General features: G+C 46.0%; 1 protein-coding gene across 1 annotated transcript in view; it reads left to right on the plus strand.

Annotated features, from left to right (window-relative positions):
• The window catches only part of LOC144762613 (ribonuclease T2-like), a 155,360-nt gene that overhangs the window by 96,098 nt on the left and 39,722 nt on the right, over nucleotides 1–19,540 (plus strand). Inside the window, exon 7 of the mRNA XM_078647840.1 lies at nucleotides 17,599–17,644. Within this exon, the coding sequence (XP_078503966.1) occupies nucleotides 17,599–17,644 (46 nt within the window). The remainder of the gene's footprint in view (nucleotides 1–17,598; nucleotides 17,645–19,540) is intronic.

Here is a 19,540-nt window from a genome sequence, read left to right on the forward strand (position 1 = left end):
GCCAAACCTCGGTTCATTGGCTTCTAGCGGAAAAGGAGAGGTAATGACGCGGTCTCAGGGTGATTGTATTAAAGACAAGTTTTTGTGCAAATACTGACAGTATTTGAAGCCAATTAGGTGGTGTGCTAGGGGTGGCAGTCTGCCAATTTCGGGGCTAATCACTCGGAAGAGTGGGAGTGCAAAAATAGAGAGAGAGAGAGAGAGAGAGAGAGAGAGAGAGAGAGAGAGAGAGAGAGAGAGAGAGAAGAGAGAGAGAGAGAGAGAGAGAGAGAGAGAGAGAGAGAGAGAGAGAGAGAGAGAGAGAGAGAGAGAGAGAGAGAGAGAGAGAGAGAGAGAGAGAGAGAGAGAGAGAGAGAGAGAGAGAGAGAGAGAGAGAGAGAGAGAGAGAGAGAGAGAAGAGAGAGAGAGAGAGAGAGAGAGAGAGAGAGAGAGAGAGAGAGAGAGAGAGAGAGAGAGAGAGAGAGAGAGAGAGAGAGAGAGAGAGAGAGAGAGCGCGGCGGCAGGCTAAATAGTACACGTGCAACAGAGAGGGTGGCAGTGTATTCAAGAAAGGCTATTTAGTGCATTACGCAGTAAAGGGCATTCACGGGTCTGCGTTAGGATCTAGTAATCATGCAGTTTGAGCATTAGACAGGGTAGAGGGGACGTGCTTTGAGAAAAAGGAAAGAAGAAAGGAGGTACCATGTTGTCGCCACTTCTCGCATTCTCGGTCCTTCGACCAGTTGGGTCGACGCCTCAGTCACACACACACATTCCCTCATAGTTTCGCATCATACGTGACATGGGTTCATTCGTCCAGTCTGGTTTAAGGGTGATCACTTTTTATCAGGTTGTGCTAATTTTTCGGGTTTGTTCGATTACGTGAGTAGTTTGCAGGCGTGCTTAGACACCACCTTGCGGCGCTAGTCCGCTTCGTGTATTAGACATGGCAAGGCTTTGGATCTTTTGCCACACCTCGGCTGTAATTTCTGATGTAACCTGCAGAGGGGGGAAAAAAGGGGGTGGGGGAGACAGCGTTCGCGCACATTCAAATACATGGATTCATAAGTCCTTTACTTACCTCTTACTCGTCTTTCCTCCTCGGGGCAGGGTCCCCGGGGATATGGTTTCTGGAGTCGGGGGGGGGGTAGTTTGTCCATATAGGTCGTGTGCGGGGAAACGTAAAAAGGAAACCAGAGGTGCCTAGTGCGAGGTATCTAGTCAAAGGATGTATCTCACTATCGGGATCCTCAAACCTCTTTCAACGCTGTGGCGTTCTAAGGTTCTTCGGTTCTTGGGTCAGCTCCGTTCCCTGATACTTTGGAACGTTGTATTTTATCACATTTACATTATTTCATTTCACCCTCCTTTTACATTCCCTCATTTACACCGTTCGTTTTACCCATCCTTGGAAGTCAAGGTCTTCCCCTACGCGAGAGTTCATGGGTCAGTCGCGTACTTTGAAGGCGGAGTGTCGTGTTGTCGATCCGATCCGTCCTCCAGGGCTGGGCAACCATCTTCTTTTAACCTTAAAGAGAGAGCAGAGTAGGGTGCACAGAAAAGAACTTTCCCACCGATCCCACATTTTTAAAATAAAGCATGCAATACCCGTCCATAGTTTCAAAAACTTTATTTTGCAAAATCATTTCAGCATGTGGATTATGAGGGTGCGGTCGTATTTGGCCGGTCGTGGCAATGGCTAAAGTGCGTACAGTGGGGTGTCGTTTGCGGCAATAAAAACATCGGAAAGTTTGACTCATTCATTTGTAAGAAACTAAAACGTCTATTAATTGGCTGGGGGTTCGGGGGCATTTATTTTCATAATTTAGAAGCATAATCATAATGGTTGTAATCAGATTTCCTATATGCATACCGTACGTGTACGTCGTAAATGAGGTTTACATCAGTTATAAAAAAATATAATACATTTGTACATTTGTAATCAACATTTGTAACGGGGATCCTTTCATACTGTTCGTCGAGTGAGTTCTCCTTGTCTTTTCTAGCCAAGTGTACAAAGGATCATATAAAATCTCAGAACATCAAGTTTATATCAGTGCGAAGGAACACCACGAGGTGTTCGTAAGTTCCGATTGATACCAGCGCCATTTTGGGCGGGGCCGGCTCAGTCCGGAAGCAGCATCAGGGGGAAATGTTTCCCATTACTGGCAGTTTGGACCAGAGTCCTTTTCGGCAGTTCTAGAATTCATGCTAACAGAAGGAGTGGCAATGTCATGTTTGTTTCGCTGGCGATCAAGGCAGCCGTCCCTTACCGGAAGCCTGCAAAGGCCGAAGGTTCCGCCGGGGACCTGTGTAGGATCTTCAAGGCTGTGGAGATGCTGTCGGAGATGGGGGCTCGTGCTCCAGGGGGCAAATGTTCGCGTTATGTTGCTGGTCAAAGTTACTCTAGTGGCCGGGGCCCGCCTTCCAGCGGACCCAGACGCCATTTTGAGGCCCTACAGGGGCCACTCTCGTCGAGTTTGCAAGAGTGGGAGAGATCCTTCGGAGTGAAAGGAAGAGGTCTCTGTTTTGTGAAAGCGGGACGTTCGGCTGGGGTGCAGCTGTGATGCCCCCACCTGGGGGGCGAGGGAGACTGGTTCGCATCGTCTCCTTCTCCCGGTGCACTCCAGGCCGCTCCTTTTCATCGCCCCGCATGAAGGTTTCTCCACATCCGGTGTTCCCCAAGACCTGTGCTCGGTGCTGTGGGAGTATGGCCACCATTGCACGTTCGGTGCTGCGCAAGTACTGGGGTGCCACCATGGTGTGTTCGGTGCTGTGGAAGTATTGGCACCATCGCCTGACTGGGGGTGTTCGGCGTCGGGCCAGGGGCTGGGAAACCTCCTAGCGGTGGAGGTGGGAGAGGCTCGTCCGCGTCGCCTCTCCCTCCCAGCCCAACTTGGACAAATTGTTGTGGAGGTACGTGCAGGACATCCCGCCGTCCAGGGCTGCTGCGGCTGTGACGGAAGAGAAAAGGAAGAGGTGCCTCGTTCTTCTCTGGACATGTGGCGGGACTGCTTAAGTCTATCCAGGCCCGTTGCGGCTGGCCGAGGAGACATGTGGCGGAACTACCTACAACTGCCCAGGCTGCTGGCTCCTGCCTCTCCTCCGGCTCCCCCATACGTTAAGATTTCCTGACCAAGAGTTGGCGGCCGGGCCCGCCTTATATGGGTTGCCGTTGGTTGGGCGTAGCCGTAACCCTGCCCTACTTTGGAAGGTTCCAGAATGAGGGGGGGGGGGCGAATGTTCTGTTTGACTTTCATTTTCTGCAGTTTACCGTTATTATTCCTTGTTTGTTGTGTTAAATTAAAAGTTCAAGTTCATTAATGGTCTACGGATTTTGTTTTACCATTTCTTTCTTTTCAGGTTGTTTTTATGCTAAGTTTCTGCTAACAGAGGTTGAGTAACACGGAAACACGTGTAGAGGGATGACGCAGATTTGTACATTACATACACACAAACTCAGACGGGGGGACAGTACAAGTACGACATACAAAGACCCAAGACGAATATAAAACAGTTATTGGTCATAATTATCTCTTTCCGTCTGTGAATTTGAAACGAGGCTGGGTTCCCGTCTTGACGTTGCCCGACCTAGGAGAACTTGAGCATGCCGCTGAAATTGTCCTGGCGAAATCTGTGCCATCGGGCATAATCAAACGTGGTGGTTCTGTCTGGTCTGTCTATGTAAGTCGGGTTCTTCTTTGTCTCGCGCTTTTTCTTGTACTGCCGGTCTGTCGTTCCTGTCGGCCCTTTGCCTTTACTCACGCTCAGTAGAGTCGGGCATTGGGCTTTCCAGTGTCCGACATACCTACAAAAAGCGCATTGGTTTTGCCCTAAGTCTGGTCGTCTTTTGCATAGTGTCGGGGGATAAGTTGTGGGTAGCGGTGTCCTGGGGTTGTCCTGTCGGTATATTTCTCTACTTGGTTTGTCCTCGTCTTTTCTCTGTCGTTGCATAGCCTCTCTGCGCCACATACCGAGACTGTCGAGCATAATCGGCGTTGTTTTATTATTTCGAAGGGCTATTTCTAACGTTTCTATTTTATCAAGGTCAAAGGATCCTGCCAGTGGCCACTGTTTGTCTTGACTATCTTCGGTATACCTGTGCCACAATTTATTATAGGCTATGGTGACTAATCCATAGTTTATGAACATGTCCTTATTAGGGGTGCCTTCTAGTGGAGCTATATGGTCCACCTCTAATACACGGTCCGGGCTAAACAGGCTATTAATCAGTGGGGAGAAGACAGGCATGACGGCTCGTAACGAGGGACTAAAAAGTCAGCACTGCCTATCTTATCACTAGGTGCAAAGACTGGACAGAATATTTCTATTCTATGTTGTTTGCAGGCAGTGAATACCTCATGGATCAAAATAACAAAAGACCAATAAATAACAATGGGGAGAATGAGTAGGTCCGCAAAGATCTGCGTTACCTACCCTTTTCACTATCTGCAAAAAGGGTGGTCTCTTCCCTGTTTGCAGACAGGGAATCTCCAGGAAACAATAGTTTGCGAACAACAGTTCAGTTTCAAGTGATTATTGAGTGGGGGAGAAAAAATAAGCACGGCTGTTGCCCTACCTATCCTCCACTGCTTGCAAAGAGAGAGCCCGTTGTTTCTCCGTTTGTAGACAGTGAATCTCCAAATAAATAAAAAGAGCAATACTAGTATTTTTAAACAATCAAGCAATCAAGCAATTATTTCGCAACTTGTCGTGATTACACGACCTTACCCGGACCATATGGACAGTTTCTTGTCTTCCGAATCCAGCGCCCGATCGTCCTCTTTTTCTCGTATTTCTCACGGCACTCCTGATGGTCCCCAGTCAGGACCGTAGATCACTCGAGAGAGGTCTGTTCGGAACTAGTGAAGTTCGGATGATCGGCTGCCAGACGAGGGTCTATTGGGCAAGAGCTCTCCCGATCGTTGCAGTCGTTCACTCTGTCGTCGGGACCTCTCCCACTGGATCCACGAGTCGCTGATGGGCCCCACGCTTGGGACGCCAATTGTAAAAACCTGAGGCGGGTCGGGGGCAATCGATATTTGCCCGGCGGTATTGCCTCTGTGACCCTCTAGTTATTTAATCAATGAAGAGGCAGGCGCTGGAGACTGGAAAGCAGGAAACAAGGTTTTTATTCTCTCCGGAGGAGAACACAACGAAACGGACAGAAGGTATCGTTCTGAGGTGCTCTAACTGCATCCCTGAGGCCTGGCCTCTTATACACAAGTTTATGACTTTATTGTACATTACACATTCATGTTAAAGCTTTGATGTATGAAAAAGACATTCCCGGAACTCCCTTTGAGCCCGTTCCCACACACATTTACAGCCGAAGTCCCCACCCTAGTCACAACAGGTGATGAGTATCACGCAGCTGGATATTCCGCCGATTCACGGAATGTGGGGGTTTGATCGGATCTCATGGAGTGGGGGCTTTGATCAACCCGGGGATCCTTTGATGGGGGAGGCTTTCTATTGTACGGGGAGGGGCAAGGGATGGTATCGGCAGAGCTGGGTGTCGGCCTGGGAACGGGGAAGACAAAACGGGCACACGGGGAAAAAGGGGGTTTGCATCTAAGGGCCGGAGATCATGAAAGGGAAGCAGGGAGGTGTCGCGCTGGGAACAGGATGAGGGCCTGGGGCAGAGCAGCGCCGAAGAGGGGTTTATGACTCAAGGCAGGTGCAAGCAGGGGGTGGTCAGCGTGCAGGCTTAGTGAAGGCGAAAGGCTATGTCAGGGGCCAGCGGCATGCAAAAGGGTTCGTTCTGATCGGGGCATCTAACAAAATGGCGGGCGCGCACGACAAAAGTGTGGCATCAGGGGGAGAGGCAAGATGGCGCAGATAATGTTCACCGAAACGTACTAATTTTCAACAACTGGACTGCTTGAATTCTGATGCAGCAGCCAGCCTCCGCATGAATTAATAGGGTCTCTTCTTGTGTCTATAGATTTCCAGCCTCAGGCTTTGGCTAGCCTCTGTGAATTTCTTAGGTATATCTGTCTACTGGGACCACCCTTGTAAGGCCAGATTTTCTAGTCCATGGATGCTAAACTGTCACTTCCTCTCTATAATCCACATTATAATCCACATTTGTATAGCGCACAATCACCCGTTAGGGTCTCTAGGCGCTGGGGGGCCGTCGGGAAGATTAAGCAAGCTATTGCCCAGAGTCGCATGGTGCTGGGCTAACCTGCCGCCGGAGCCAGGGATCGAACCCTGATCCCCAGATTCCAGCGTCAGTCGCCCTGGTCGCGGCGCCACACCTCTCACTTCCTCTCTCAGAACTCTTCTGACCCTTTTCCGTCACACAGAGATTAAGATGCCGCATGACTACATTTCCATAGCAGCAGTGTCCAGGTATCAATGCCCTCTTACGGTGGTTGTCGCCCCATTCAACCTCCCCGCCCCAGCCTCCATCAATGAGATATCTCACTCCTGCTACTGAGCAGCATTCTACAGAACATTCTTGTTATTTAAGCTGGCCATTTCAGCTAAGCCAGAGATTGCTGTTCTCACACCTGTAAACCTATATGTTGTAGGTGTAGAAGCCATTTAGAGCGGAGAGGCTGCCTTCCTGAATTTACACTTCCCACTCCTTGTGTACATTTAATTTCCAACCAATACCCTCCCTCTGTGCTGTTTTCACCAGCTAGGTCCATCGCTTTGCTGCTCTTTGACTGATTGTTTTTCAGGCTCCTAGAGTTTACCTTGGCACCTCTAGGACCCCACTCAGCCCCTGTTATATTTTAGTCTGGTTCAGGGGCCCCTGCTCCTAACCAGTTCTCACATTTTAGATCCCTGGGCCATGTCATTATTTTCCAGCCTAACATTCTGGGACTGTCTCTGGCTGTATCTGCTTTGTTTAAGCATCACTGCTTCAGTCACACTGCCCCCCCTATTTTTGTGCCTTTCTTCTTAGGCAAGCCTGCCTGGCAAGGCTGTTACTACCTCACCAACCTGCCTATCTCTCAACTTCATTGGGCCCACCACACCCTACCCTCACTGCTACATTTTCTCTTTTGCTGCAGTCCTGCTGCCCCCCTTTCTCTCTTTCCTGTTCTGGTTGCTTCACTGGTGGTCAGCTGTGTTCTGGTCCAGTTGTCTTTCTCACTTCCATGTGTGCTTATTTGTGAGGAACCCAGCAAAAGCAGATAGCTGCCGCCAGTATTGGCTGAATATTTAAGTCCTTGTCAATTAGTCTGTGTTATCCCGGGGGGTGGACTGCTCCTCTGCACTGAACTCTACCACCTGCGGGTGCGTTCACCGACCCTAGGCTTCGGTTTATGCTGCTCGTTGAACTGGACACAGTTATTAATGAAAGAGAGGAGGCAGATGGTGGAGAGTGATAATGGCAGAAGAGAAACTCATTCAATTAGAAACTGTCGGGAAAGTATGAATTTTTGTTGGTGTTTAGCTAGTGTCCCCTCCCACCTAGATGATATTAGAATTTATTTAAGACCAAAGACCCTCCTAAGTTCGAAGTCTGGATATACAGACTTTCTTGTGCATCTCCATTAGTGAAGTGCAATGCTAGTATTCTGGGAGAGCCCTATGACAGGATCATGTAGACATTGACAGGTACTGTATGACCATATCTCTCACTTTTACCATTTCCTTTTTGGGCTTAAAAAATGACCTCCACTCTCCCAACATGTGGCTCCAATGAACCTGTTTCAATGTTAGGGCTCGAGTGGGAGTGAGGCAGACCACCAAGTTGACAGACGATAAAAGGTTGTGATGGATGAGCATTTTGAGGGCATTAATGTAATCTTTGGCAAGCATACTACACTGTAAGAGGACGAGGGTGATTTTGCTGAAGGCCAGATGCTTCATTTTCAGAAGTCAGGGATATTGTGGTATTTGAACAATTCCTTTTTACCATCTTGGTTTTCCAGGGAGGCTTGCAATGGACATTAGTTAATAAAAATGACTGGGTCTCCAGAAGGCTTCGTACTTTGTTTTTGAGTTGATCCAAAATTCAGCACTAAATATTACCTGCACTTCCTTACATTTGCCTACCTTTCCAAGGTGGGAGAAGTTCAAATCGCATAAGCAAGGACATAGACTCAAAATTGCCTGCAGATCTGTACATTATCATGCCCAGCCCCTTGCTGTTCTGAATACTTGGCATTTCCAAACATGATTCACAGAGAGTTTTCTTCTCACCCCATTAGGCTGAACATGTGTTCCCTGTGGCAAAACAGCATTTTAAATTCAATCTCAGTCAATGTTCGCATTATGTCTGATTAATAAAAAAAAACACTTCTGCTACCATAAAGGCCTCCTCCTTTGCTTCACCAGCTTTTCAGTTCTGACTCTGATCAGAGTGGTCCATCACTTGGTGATGACAATGGAGATGATGAGGATGACTTACCTACCCATTATGATGATGACAGTCTACATATGTGTGAGGAAATTTGGTTTATTGAATGGTGTGGCTTTGCGACCTCACCATGTAATAAACTTGCAAACCCTTCTTGGGTCCAGTCTGGCTCCTTTTGTAAAACCTAAGCCCAACCCTGAGTAACTGTGACTTTGTGCACAGGATTTAGAAGTATCAAAACAATTGACTAAGAAAGACACATGACACAAAGAAAACCTGATACAATTGAAAAAATAGGTCTCATTTTAATGATTTTTTAGCCACTAGAGTAAACAATATTCACTGAGGGTTCCAGAGATATAAATTATAAGCACATCGTAAATCACAGCTTTTCACACACAATGCAAACAAGGATTGGCAACAACTGCGGTTAGTTTTAATTCTTAGGAAAAGTTTGTAAAGTTGTTTTTGGATACTCTGGACTGCTTTGTAGTACCAACTCTGACAGGGTGCAAGTCCTCGGAGACAGTAAGGTTTAGAAGGATAGTTACCTTTCATTAAAATCTGTCATCAGTCCAGTTGCAGGCTTCAAAGGCAAGCCACTGCAGATATCAGTGGGCTTGGTCCTGATGCAAGAAATACATGATGCTGAAAATCCTGAATGTTGATGTTGGTGCTAATCCGGTTGGGGGTGGCCTTATTGAGGCCACTCCTCCGTCCACTTAGACGGTGGGGTGACTTTGGCCCTCCAAGTCCAGGTGCCACTGGTCTGCTGGCGAGACCAGAGGTTTCCTTTTACGGAGGCTAGAGTCCGACTTGAGCAACTAAACTGCACTTCCATGACTCTCCCAGGTCCTGGGGACTCAAGTGTATCTTTTGAGCCTTGGCACTTTGTGTCTTAGGCTACGCTATAGTGGTTAGTGGCGATCATGGGATTATAGCTACCAAATAACCAAGCTGGCTTCTTCAGCTTTTGTGATCTTGAGGCAGTAAAGGAAGTGGGCCTACTGACTCTCGTAGTTCACCTCTTCTGTCTGATGATTGGGGTCAACTTTCCTTGAGTAGAGCATCACAGGCATAGTCTTCGCGATCAGCAGAAGCTGCAGTCTTTGGTGCAGTCTCTCTTTGTTGTGTCCAAGGAACAGCAGGACAGTCCTGTCCTCTCTCCTGTGCAGGTGTGATCTGAGCTCTAAGAAACAGGGGTGCCACTTTTATGCCCAAACATTGCCCTTTGGGGATGAGGTATCTCCTGGCCAAAGGGCTACTAGGGCCTCTCCCTATGATTACTTCTTGAAAAGTCTGACCTCCGCTATTTTAGAATGCAGCTTTCTTCCCACTGCCAAGACAGCATAACTTTTCTCTTGGTGTGTGGCACTTGGCAGCTAACCTGAGAGGTGTGACTTGTTGAGGGCTACATGCCCATGGTCAAACTAGTTTGCCAACTGTTTCCCCCGCTCTGTTCATGATGCCAACTTGTCTACCAGAACAAAAAAATAGCTTCTGGCGTGTGTCCACCATTTGCCCTTCAAAAGTGGCTTCCCCTTTGAAGCTCACCATTTGGGCTAACAGCCTGTGTGGCTTCCTGCTTAGCTTCCAACAGCAGGCCTGTATTTTGTCCTTTCTTGGGAGTCGTTCACATCTCACCCCAGGAGGGCAGAAGGCTGTATTGTGGGCAGCATCTGCTAATGGCCACTGGAGATCTAGGGCAACAAAGTGGCATGACAACTTTCTTCACAAGTTGCTTTTTCATAAAAATAAAATTTGACTTGAGCATCAAGTTAGGTTTAATGTAGCCATTCTTTTGATACCTCTAAGTACCAACTTTGGTAGTACCATTCAGAAGGTAACACAGCTGGTTTGTCAGCATGTAACCCCGTGCTTAACAATGGCCTACTATCCTTCCCACAGTAAAAATGACAATTTGTTTTTTTACTATGAGGTCAAATACCAATATATATATATATATATATCCTGCTTTTTAATATAAAGCACACTGCCTTAAGGCTTAACCGGCCTGCCTTTGGGGGACTTATATATATTAAAAATGATGGTCAAGTTAGCGGTTTAAACCTGCTCTACCAGTCTGCAGTGGTAGGCTAGGAGACACGTTTTACTTAGTCACGCTCGCGGTGGAGCAATAAGTGCACAAGGGACACTTTAACGTACAAGCATCTGGTACCATATTCTAGTGACTTATAGGGAAGCTAACTTATGCCAGTTGGGAATAAGCCAATCAAACATACGCTTAAGTGTCTGAGCACTGGGACTGAGATCTGGTTAGCAGGCCTCAGTGCACTCTAAGAGTTCAAAATCCAGCTGCATCAGTCAAATCTTTGTGGCAGATCATACACACAGTGGCATACCCTCACAATATGGATTTACAGGAGGCCAGTGGGCTTGATACTTCCCCTAATTTAGCATTTATTTCCCCTGTTGCACTGCCTACGGAAGAGAGTTCTTCCTTTGTGTTAGTTATGAAAGGTGTTGCTGAGGTTGTGGATTTACAACTTTCCTTATGTTGAGGTCAAAACAAATATGCTTATGGAAATTTATCACCCAGGGCTATCTTCTTTTTAACCCTTACTACCGTTTAAGCTCTAATCCACACCCTTTTGTTCACTTAAGCTAAATCTTGCTCTTGCCCTTCAATGAACAGAAATGTGGTCAGATGCCTTAGACCAACGCCTGGCAGTCCTGATTTATTTTATCCTACACCTGACCGTTTTGTGGTCCAAGATTCTACAAGCAAGGTGAATCCTAATTTATTCCCCACGATCCACCCTAGACAGAGTCGAAACAAATTGGAGTCTTTGGAAACAAATGTTAACCTCAGCCATCATAGCGTCGAGACTGGTTGATGAAAGGTGCCTTCTAGGCCTTCGTAAGTATGCCCACTGGGACATGGCCAGCGGTATCTTGCTGGCAGTATAGTCTTGGACCTCTTTAACTCAGACCATTCAGGATGGTCAGGGTGTAGCAAAATATGTAAGTTGGGCTGGCCTGAGTGCTTTCGACTGCTTGCGGCGAGCTGATGACACCAGTATTGTGCTTTTTTATCATGCCTGGATGAGAGCCACAGGCTTTTTGGGAGATGTGGATGCATCCCTCATGGACATGACTTTTGATAATGTGCCTTTTTGGTGAATAATCTTATTCCGCCTTGGGCTACTTCAAGGAAAGCTGGGCCAGCGTGCACTCTTTAGGATCTTCAACAGCTGGTAGAAAGTTCCCTTGTGAGTTCATGTCCTTGAGGAGCTACACCAGGGATTTGGTGTACAAATAGCACTAGGCTCTCCTACCCCCACAGCAGTCACTTCAGCCCTGTTGTGGTAGGGGACTGGGATTGGGCAGACAACATGCAGGTCACCAGGGGCACCAATCTTCCGAGTCTCCCTTCTCCTGCAGTATTAATTGGCCCTTAGCAGCACACAGCCACCTGGTGTAGGGAGGTTTAGGGTTCGACATTTTCTCTCATGGTGACAATTTATCACATCTGACAAAATGGGTCCTCTAGGATGTTCAGCATGGCTTTCCCACCACAGCTTCTGTCCACATCAGAGTTCTTCTGTCCAAAGGGGCTATTGAGGAACTGCTGACCTCGGAGATGGAGATGAGTTTGTGTGGAAGAAAAATGGTATCCCTAAATTTAAACACCCCAACATTTACCTTTACCAGTTGACCCACTGTTTACTTGATTGGAGATTGTGCTAAACCCCAATTTCATTAGGCAACGTGTTCCCATGTTAAGGCACCTCCCAACACTTCAAATGACCAGATTAATGTAATTCATTGAGAAACTGAGTCAGACCGAAATGGATAGACCCCACTCAATAATTGAGTTTTACATCAATTAATATGTAAAGGCTTTTATTACAACATTCTAAATAAGTGGTACAAGTAATTGTCATGAAGGATTTAAAAACCTGTCTGTTCCCAAGGGATTTTATTCACCACTCTTGCACAGAAAATTAACAGTTCTGTAGATTCATCATGGTGTGAGGAAATCATAACACAAGAACAATAAACATTACCTGAACAGACATGCACTATCCCGTTTATTGCTTAATTATTCAACATACTGTACTAATGTCATCTGGTGATATTCGGACAAATGTGAAACATTTAACAGGCCATGGACGAAACGTGTCAAGCCTCTTGTCTGCACTGCTGATAGAATCATATAAATAAACAAGCATTGTCAGGCCAATAGGTCTCGCCTGTATAATCAAGTGCCTTTTTTAGAGGTTTGACCAATTCTCGTTTGCTAAGCATAGTTTAAAAAAATAAACATATTAAAAAATGCTGAATACTGCAGGAAAACAAGCATTTTTAAGTATCTCTGAATTGCATATTGAATTTAATATTTACAACCTTTATAAAAGGCATAGTTTATTTTTCACCCAGAAAAAGGTGGAGCTTTCTGTTACTGCTGATATTCCTTCACATGTGCTCCTTTTCAGAAAAACCTTCAAGCACCTCACCTACCGGTTCCATCAGAATGAACCCTGCTGCCTGATTTTGTCCTCTACCCTACATAATGCTAACACCACTGAATATAGTCAACATGCTAGGCCATGTTAACATTGCTAACCAGGTCCTCCACACCACTGCCCAGCTCAGGAGAAAGAATGCAAAGTAAGCCTTAGGGAGCCCCATACACTTTCCACTGGGACAAGCAGCTGGAAAGGACGTCTGGCCCCAGTGTTGAGGGGTTTGCCCTCGGCCTTGTCCAAAGTACAGTATAGCTGAGAAACATGATTTGAGAAGTTGTCCGAGAATTAAACAAAAGTTACCTGTGAAATTGTTTAGCATCAACGAAACACAAACACCTGTCCTGGGTTGTGCTTTCCTGTCATCAAGCAAGAAACGTCCCAAACATGTCAATCCAGTCGCATTTATGTTAATTTCTGAAAACTGTGCTATCCAAGAAGAAAATCCACAAATTATGAATATTACTATTTTTTCATTAGCTGTACTTTGATCATTGTAGCCTACCTTGATGAGCGATCGAAGTTTAATAGAACCAGAGAATAAAGATTTATGCGAGAACAAAAGGGGAAGGAGGGACTAAGAACAAGTGAAACAGTAAACGAAAACCAGGCTCTTGAGAAACTAAAAGAAACAGCCCGCGAACAAGTGAGTTTGATATTGGCGTATGAGATGGAGAGATATCTATGAGGCCCAGATGAAGAAAAAGAAATTTAAAATGAGGAGGAAACGGAAGAGAGAAAAGTCTATATAGACACGAGAGACGTTGAGAGTGGAGTGAGCGACAAGAAGAAACAAAGAGAGTATGAAAAGTGAAAAAGAAAAACAGAGAAACTTTAAAAGAAAGATGAGTCTTCCAAATAAAAAGAAAGAACACACTAGCGTAGATAGGCTGGGATAGAGTGGAGACACCCTTCCCCCGTAGCTGCAAGTCTGGTGCGGATTCATGAAAAAACAGGCAGAGTAGAGCAACTCACTGAGCATTCTTAAAGCTAGCGTCATAACCACTAGACAGCTAGAGTAGGAAAGAGAGCAAGTGAAACGGAAGAAAATCCACCAAAAAGTTTGTTTACATTGAAATAACCTACCTTTTTATGATACCAAGCACTTTTGTCGTGATGGTGGGCTCTATAAAAGAAAGTCGTCCACACAAGGAAGGCGCATGCAGCACTACAGTACATGCTCATTGCTGGAGACATGTAAAAGAATTATCAGGAAACAAGCAGCCGCCAAAGTAAGCGCGGCCGCCATCTGTTTCCAAATAACGTCACCGACAAGCAAATGTAAACAAGCGCTAGCACGATAATTAGAAACAGATGGCGCAGCTGCTCGCTCCCACAAGGTGGATGCTGTACATGCACGAGTACTCATTGGAAACAGTGCAGTACATGCACAAGTTTTCCAAAAAGTACATACAAATTCCAAGAGGTAATCTCCTAAGCAGCGCTTGCGCGCTGCTCTAGGCTTGACCTAAAAAGGACTTACAATATGATCACTGTTAGATTTGGGGGTCTCTAGTTGGCACAGGTAGGTACTTGTGACAAACCGGGACCCTTGCCTCTAGTCAGGGTAAGGGGGTACACTCCTAAAATAACCGCTGCTCACCCTCTTGGTAGCTTGGCACAAGCAGACAGGCTTATCTCAGAGTCAGTGTGTAAAGCAATTGTGACCACATAAAGTAACCCAGTGACAACACTACAAATGGACACCACACAAGGTTTATATAAAAAATAAGTATTCTTTATATAGACTTATCACAAGACCACAAACAACAAAAATCCACAATACTATATTTAAATATGGTAGTGTTAGCTTAGTGCAGTTCAGTTCTTAAGATGCGACACTGCGTTAATGTACTTTACGATGCGTTGCGCTTCCACAACTAGCAATGTTGCAGTGATAGAGATGCGGCAAAGTTCTGGTGCAAAGAAATAAAGATGGCGCTCTCTCCTTGATGCGACACTCTTCCTGGTGATGCGGCGGCATCTGCGGCGACGTTGGTCCTCTTCTCCTGCGATGCGAGATACTATACACGATGTGAGCCGCGACTGGTCCTGCGACAAGCTTCCCAGTGATGCGGCGGCGTCTGCGGCGACGTCGATCCTCTCTCCTGGCGATGCGAGTTGCTTCCACACGATGCGGGCCGCGACAGGCCCTGCGACACTCTTCCCGGTGATGCGGCGGCATCTGCTGTGACGTCGATTCTCTTCTCAGGCGATGAGCCGCGACAGGCCCTGCAACACGCTTCTCAGAGCTGCGGCAGCGTCTGATGCAACGTCAGTCCTTCTCTCCTGCGACCCGCTTCCCGGTGATGCATCAGCGTCTGCTGCGACACCGATTCTCTTCTCCGGTGATGCGGGGCGCTTCGTGTTGTGAAGCGGCAGTGGCAGTTCGGCGACACGCTTCTTGATCTTGAGTCGCTCCTCCAACTCCTTGCGACACGCAAATCCCCCACAAAGTCCAGCACAGCTGCAGGCACTTCATGAAGACTTTTGGGGAGCTGGTTGGTGAAGTCTGTTGTCCCTGAGACTTCAACAGGAGGCATGCTCTGTTCCAAGCCCTTGGAGATCCTTCACAAGTTGAAAATAAAGCACACAAAGTTCTTTCTCCTTTCTTTGCCAGTCAGGCAGCCACTACAGCCCAATCCCCCAAGCAGCACTTCAGCTTAGGGATAGTCTCTCCTCAGTTTCTTCAGGTTCCTCTCTTCAGCAAAGGTTTTTTCTTGTAGTTGAAAACTAATCTAATTTCTTGGGATCAGGGTCCCAATATTTATACCCCAAAATCCTTTGTCCTCTGCGGGCAGAGGGGCCTTTGCCCAGTTCAAACCAGTTGGGGGGAGCCAGCATTGTGGAAGGCAGGCACAGCCCTATTCAGGTTCCAGGTGCTACTCCTCCGACCCATCTAGATGCAGATCTCTCTATTCACCTCTGGGCTGACTCATTCTGTCTCCTTGAATCCCCAGCCCTGTCCCTCACAAACTCCAGACAAAGGAATACACAACCTAGCAGAGGCAAGCTTGAAAGGTTAGACAAGAAAATACCTACTTTCTAAAAGTGGTATTGTCAAACACAGAATGTTAAAACCAACTTCACTAAAAGATGTATTTTATCATTCTGATTTCAGGCATACTAAACTCGAATTTCTACCATGTTCTTTGAGTCAGTTAGAATTATAAAATGTAATAATCTAACAGCCCATTCTGGCCTATGGAGAACAGGTAGCCTTGCAATAGTGAAAAACGAAAATGTCTGTAATTCACTATTAGGACATGTCACACACGCCAGGGCATATCCTACCTTATACTTTCAATGCACCCTGCCCTTGGGCCTACCATAGGGGTGTCTGATATGAAGAAAAGGGAAGATTTAGGGACTGGCAAGTGGCTGTACTTGCCCAGTCAGCATGACAGTACCAGACTGTACACAGGCTCTGCAAGGGCAGCCCCTAGACACATTTTACAAAGCTGCTCCTGTGGGTGGCACAACCAGTGCTGCAATCCCACTAGCAGCATTTGGATTTACAAGCCCTGGGCACTCCTGGTGCACTGTACTGGGGTCTGACAGGTAAGCCAAATAGTCAATCCTGGAATCGCCAATTAATACATTAATTTACAATATGGAGCACTTGCACTGTGGCACTGGACAGCAGTGGCACAGTGCCCAAAGCATCTAACACCAGCAAAAACACATGAGGCAACAGCAAAAATGGAAAGGAGACCCACGCCAATAGTGACAAGTCTAACACGTGTCCCCTCCAGCTAAAATGTGGGGAGAACTACTCTAACTCCTGGGAGTTGTTATCACTAAGGCATAAAATCTGGACAGACCATCATCGTTGTTGTGTTCTGTACCAGAGCGGTGTTCCACCGTAAAGTCCATACCCTGTAGCGAAATGGACCACCTCAACAGCTTTGGGTTCTCACCCCTCATCTGCAGTGGCACAGTGCTCAAAGCATCTAACACCAGCAAAAACACATGAGGCAACAGCAAAAGTGAAAGGGAGACCCATGCCAATGGTGCCAGGTCTAACAATTACCAACATCCACTGTGAGAAAATCGTGCTGCCTTAAGCCTCAACTACAGAGCAACTCAGTTTAGTATTCACTAAATAAGAGTTAATATATGTTGCCTAGTAAAAAAACTGCAGAAACGCAACATCTGGAAAAAGTAAATATTCTTAGGAAATGCACAATGAAGTAAAAACGTGTAATGTAAACGGGTACAACTACATCGTTCACTCAGATTACCTTAAGGCTTTTTATGGTCATTTTCGAGCAATTAATCAGTGTTTTTACCTGCAAATATAAGGACAAGGACACCGTATCCAGTACAGTCTTATTTTAAAATCATTGTTTTATTACTCCCAGGTCTGAGACCTGGCAGGACCCTACCCTCTTTAATCACTGTCTTGACCACTTTTTTTATCACTTTCTATGAAGTCAAGACTGCTCATGAACGTCTTATAGTTTTTGGGGGTGGATCAGTAAGAAGAGTGCTAACAGAGGGTGGCTTTGATAGCCTTGCAAAAGATGTATTGGGAACCTTTGTATCCACAGTTTAACCAGCGCCATTATGTTTCCAGTTTGCCTTGAGTCTGAACCCGAGGCAACATAAGTTGAACTGGTAATTAATAATCAATAATCTTTCGAAGTAGTCAGAGAAAGTTTGACACGTATACATGCCATAAGCTGTGCACTTGTTGCTGTACCTCAGATACTGATGCTGCATAGAAAGCCAGTATAGGAACAGTGTAATCTTTTTTTTTTGAATGAATGGTTCTTGTTGTAAATTAAGTTATTTTCTTTTCAGCTGTTTGGAAAAATCTGGGATAGTACCTTCAACTAAATATTATCGGGTAAGTATATGCACAATTCATTGTAATCATCCTCTATAATCATGTTTCGCCTGGGCTTCTTTAAAACCAGGTGCTCCAACTAAGTCTCATGTGATTTGTGTCTTATTTATATTCATATTGTGTTATTTAGGCAGAAGGCGTGCATACCTCCTGTACACAGTTTAGAAGTACTTGAAAAGGTGTGTGTTAAGGTGGACAGTGGTGTAATTAGTGGATGCAGCAGAGCACAAAACTTTAAAAGACATGAAATGCACAAGTTGGGGTACAACCTTCAGCTCTGGTCCCCAACTCAGGCATACAAACTTGCTAAACACAATTGAGACTTGTTGTTTGTTCAACTCCTAAACAGATGGACAAAAATTCACCAAACCAAGAAAAGACACGGATAATATAGTGAGGCTGCTTGCCAAAAACCTGGTGTACCTATGTTTAGTTTTTGATTATTGGCAATGAAGTTCACCTATGACAACGTGTTTTAGGGCCTTTTTTTCCTAACTCCGTGAAAATGGATTGTATTATTTACCATCTGCTCTAAGGAAGTGGTAAATGGGAGTGAGGCGCTGATCAGAGACAGGAGGTAGAGCGGTGGAGATTTGGTCTGTCATCTGTGGGAAGGCGGTTCGGCCATCACCAAGTTGTGTTGAGCCCGAGCCACCTGCAATTTTTGCTAGCAGGTGTCACGCATAAATTGTAATTGGTGGAAAGTATTACACTTGTAGATTCCGTTCCACCTGACTGTATATCAGACCCTGTCTGTGAGCCTGCTCAACACTACCTCCCAATGCTCCTTACCCTCATCCTTGGGTTTGGTTAGTGAATGATAAATACATGATGCTTGGCAGTCTGCGTAACCTCTGATCTCTGGAATTTCCTGAGACCATCACCACACACCCATGAGTTGAACATGTGTTCTCTACCTTCACAGACAGTAGAACTTGCAGACATTGACAGTATGTATGACATGCCCCCCCCCCCTGCACCTGGGAGCACTGACCTTTGCATCTAGTGTGCTGCCACTGCTTGGGCTGTATCATGATTTCTTCTTGTCTAGTGCATAATGTTATTACGAATAGGTGTATGCCACGCCCCCAAACACATTCACACTACAGGTTAAGACTGGCCTATAGGGCAATTAGGCAGTGTCCAATGGTGGTCTGGCAGGCCAGTATGTGGTCTTTTTGGGGGGGTTTTGTGGGCCTTTTTTATGTTCTGGTGGGCTGGGTAGTACTAAACACACATTACATGCAAGCCCAAATCCACACAGGATTCTATACTTTGTAAAACATTTACACAGTGTATCTTTACAAGTTCAAAACAGCCATAGTTTGAACACTTTTAGCTGTTTAATTCTCTATTTAGCCACACATGCATATATGGCATTTATACAATACAACCTTTTTTAAATTATATATAGGTATGTTCTTTACTGACGTTTGTAAGGACATATAATACATTTGTACATGAGTGTCTTACCAGGTTCTCCCATTATATTCATTGTCCCGCTGTCATCAAAAACAGTTCCCCAACAACCCCCCTCTCAACCCCTCTGCTTTTGACATTAATTGCAGGTGGCAATTAGACAACGTTACCTCTTGAAAGCTGTATCATCCCCATTTCAATCATGCAGCCTCTTCTTCTTTCAAATGCAAGTCGTCCCTCTCAGCAGGCCCTGCAAACTCCCCATCAACATCACCAGGCAAAGTCCGGGGTCAGTCGGCCCACAGACTACTGGGGGTCAGCCCCTAATTCTGTGTATTCCATTCTTCACAACGGGTTCCTTCACTATGGCCTGGCATCCACAGGAATCCTCCTGTCCGCCAGCGTGGCTGCTCACGCCAGAAGGTCATCCTCCACGTTTTCATCGCCTACCGTGCTGTTTATGTTTATTTCCTCCAG

Source organism: Lissotriton helveticus, chromosome 6 (assembly GCF_964261635.1).
Source record: "Lissotriton helveticus chromosome 6, aLisHel1.1, whole genome shotgun sequence".
Taxonomy (NCBI): domain Eukaryota; kingdom Metazoa; phylum Chordata; class Amphibia; order Caudata; family Salamandridae; genus Lissotriton; species Lissotriton helveticus.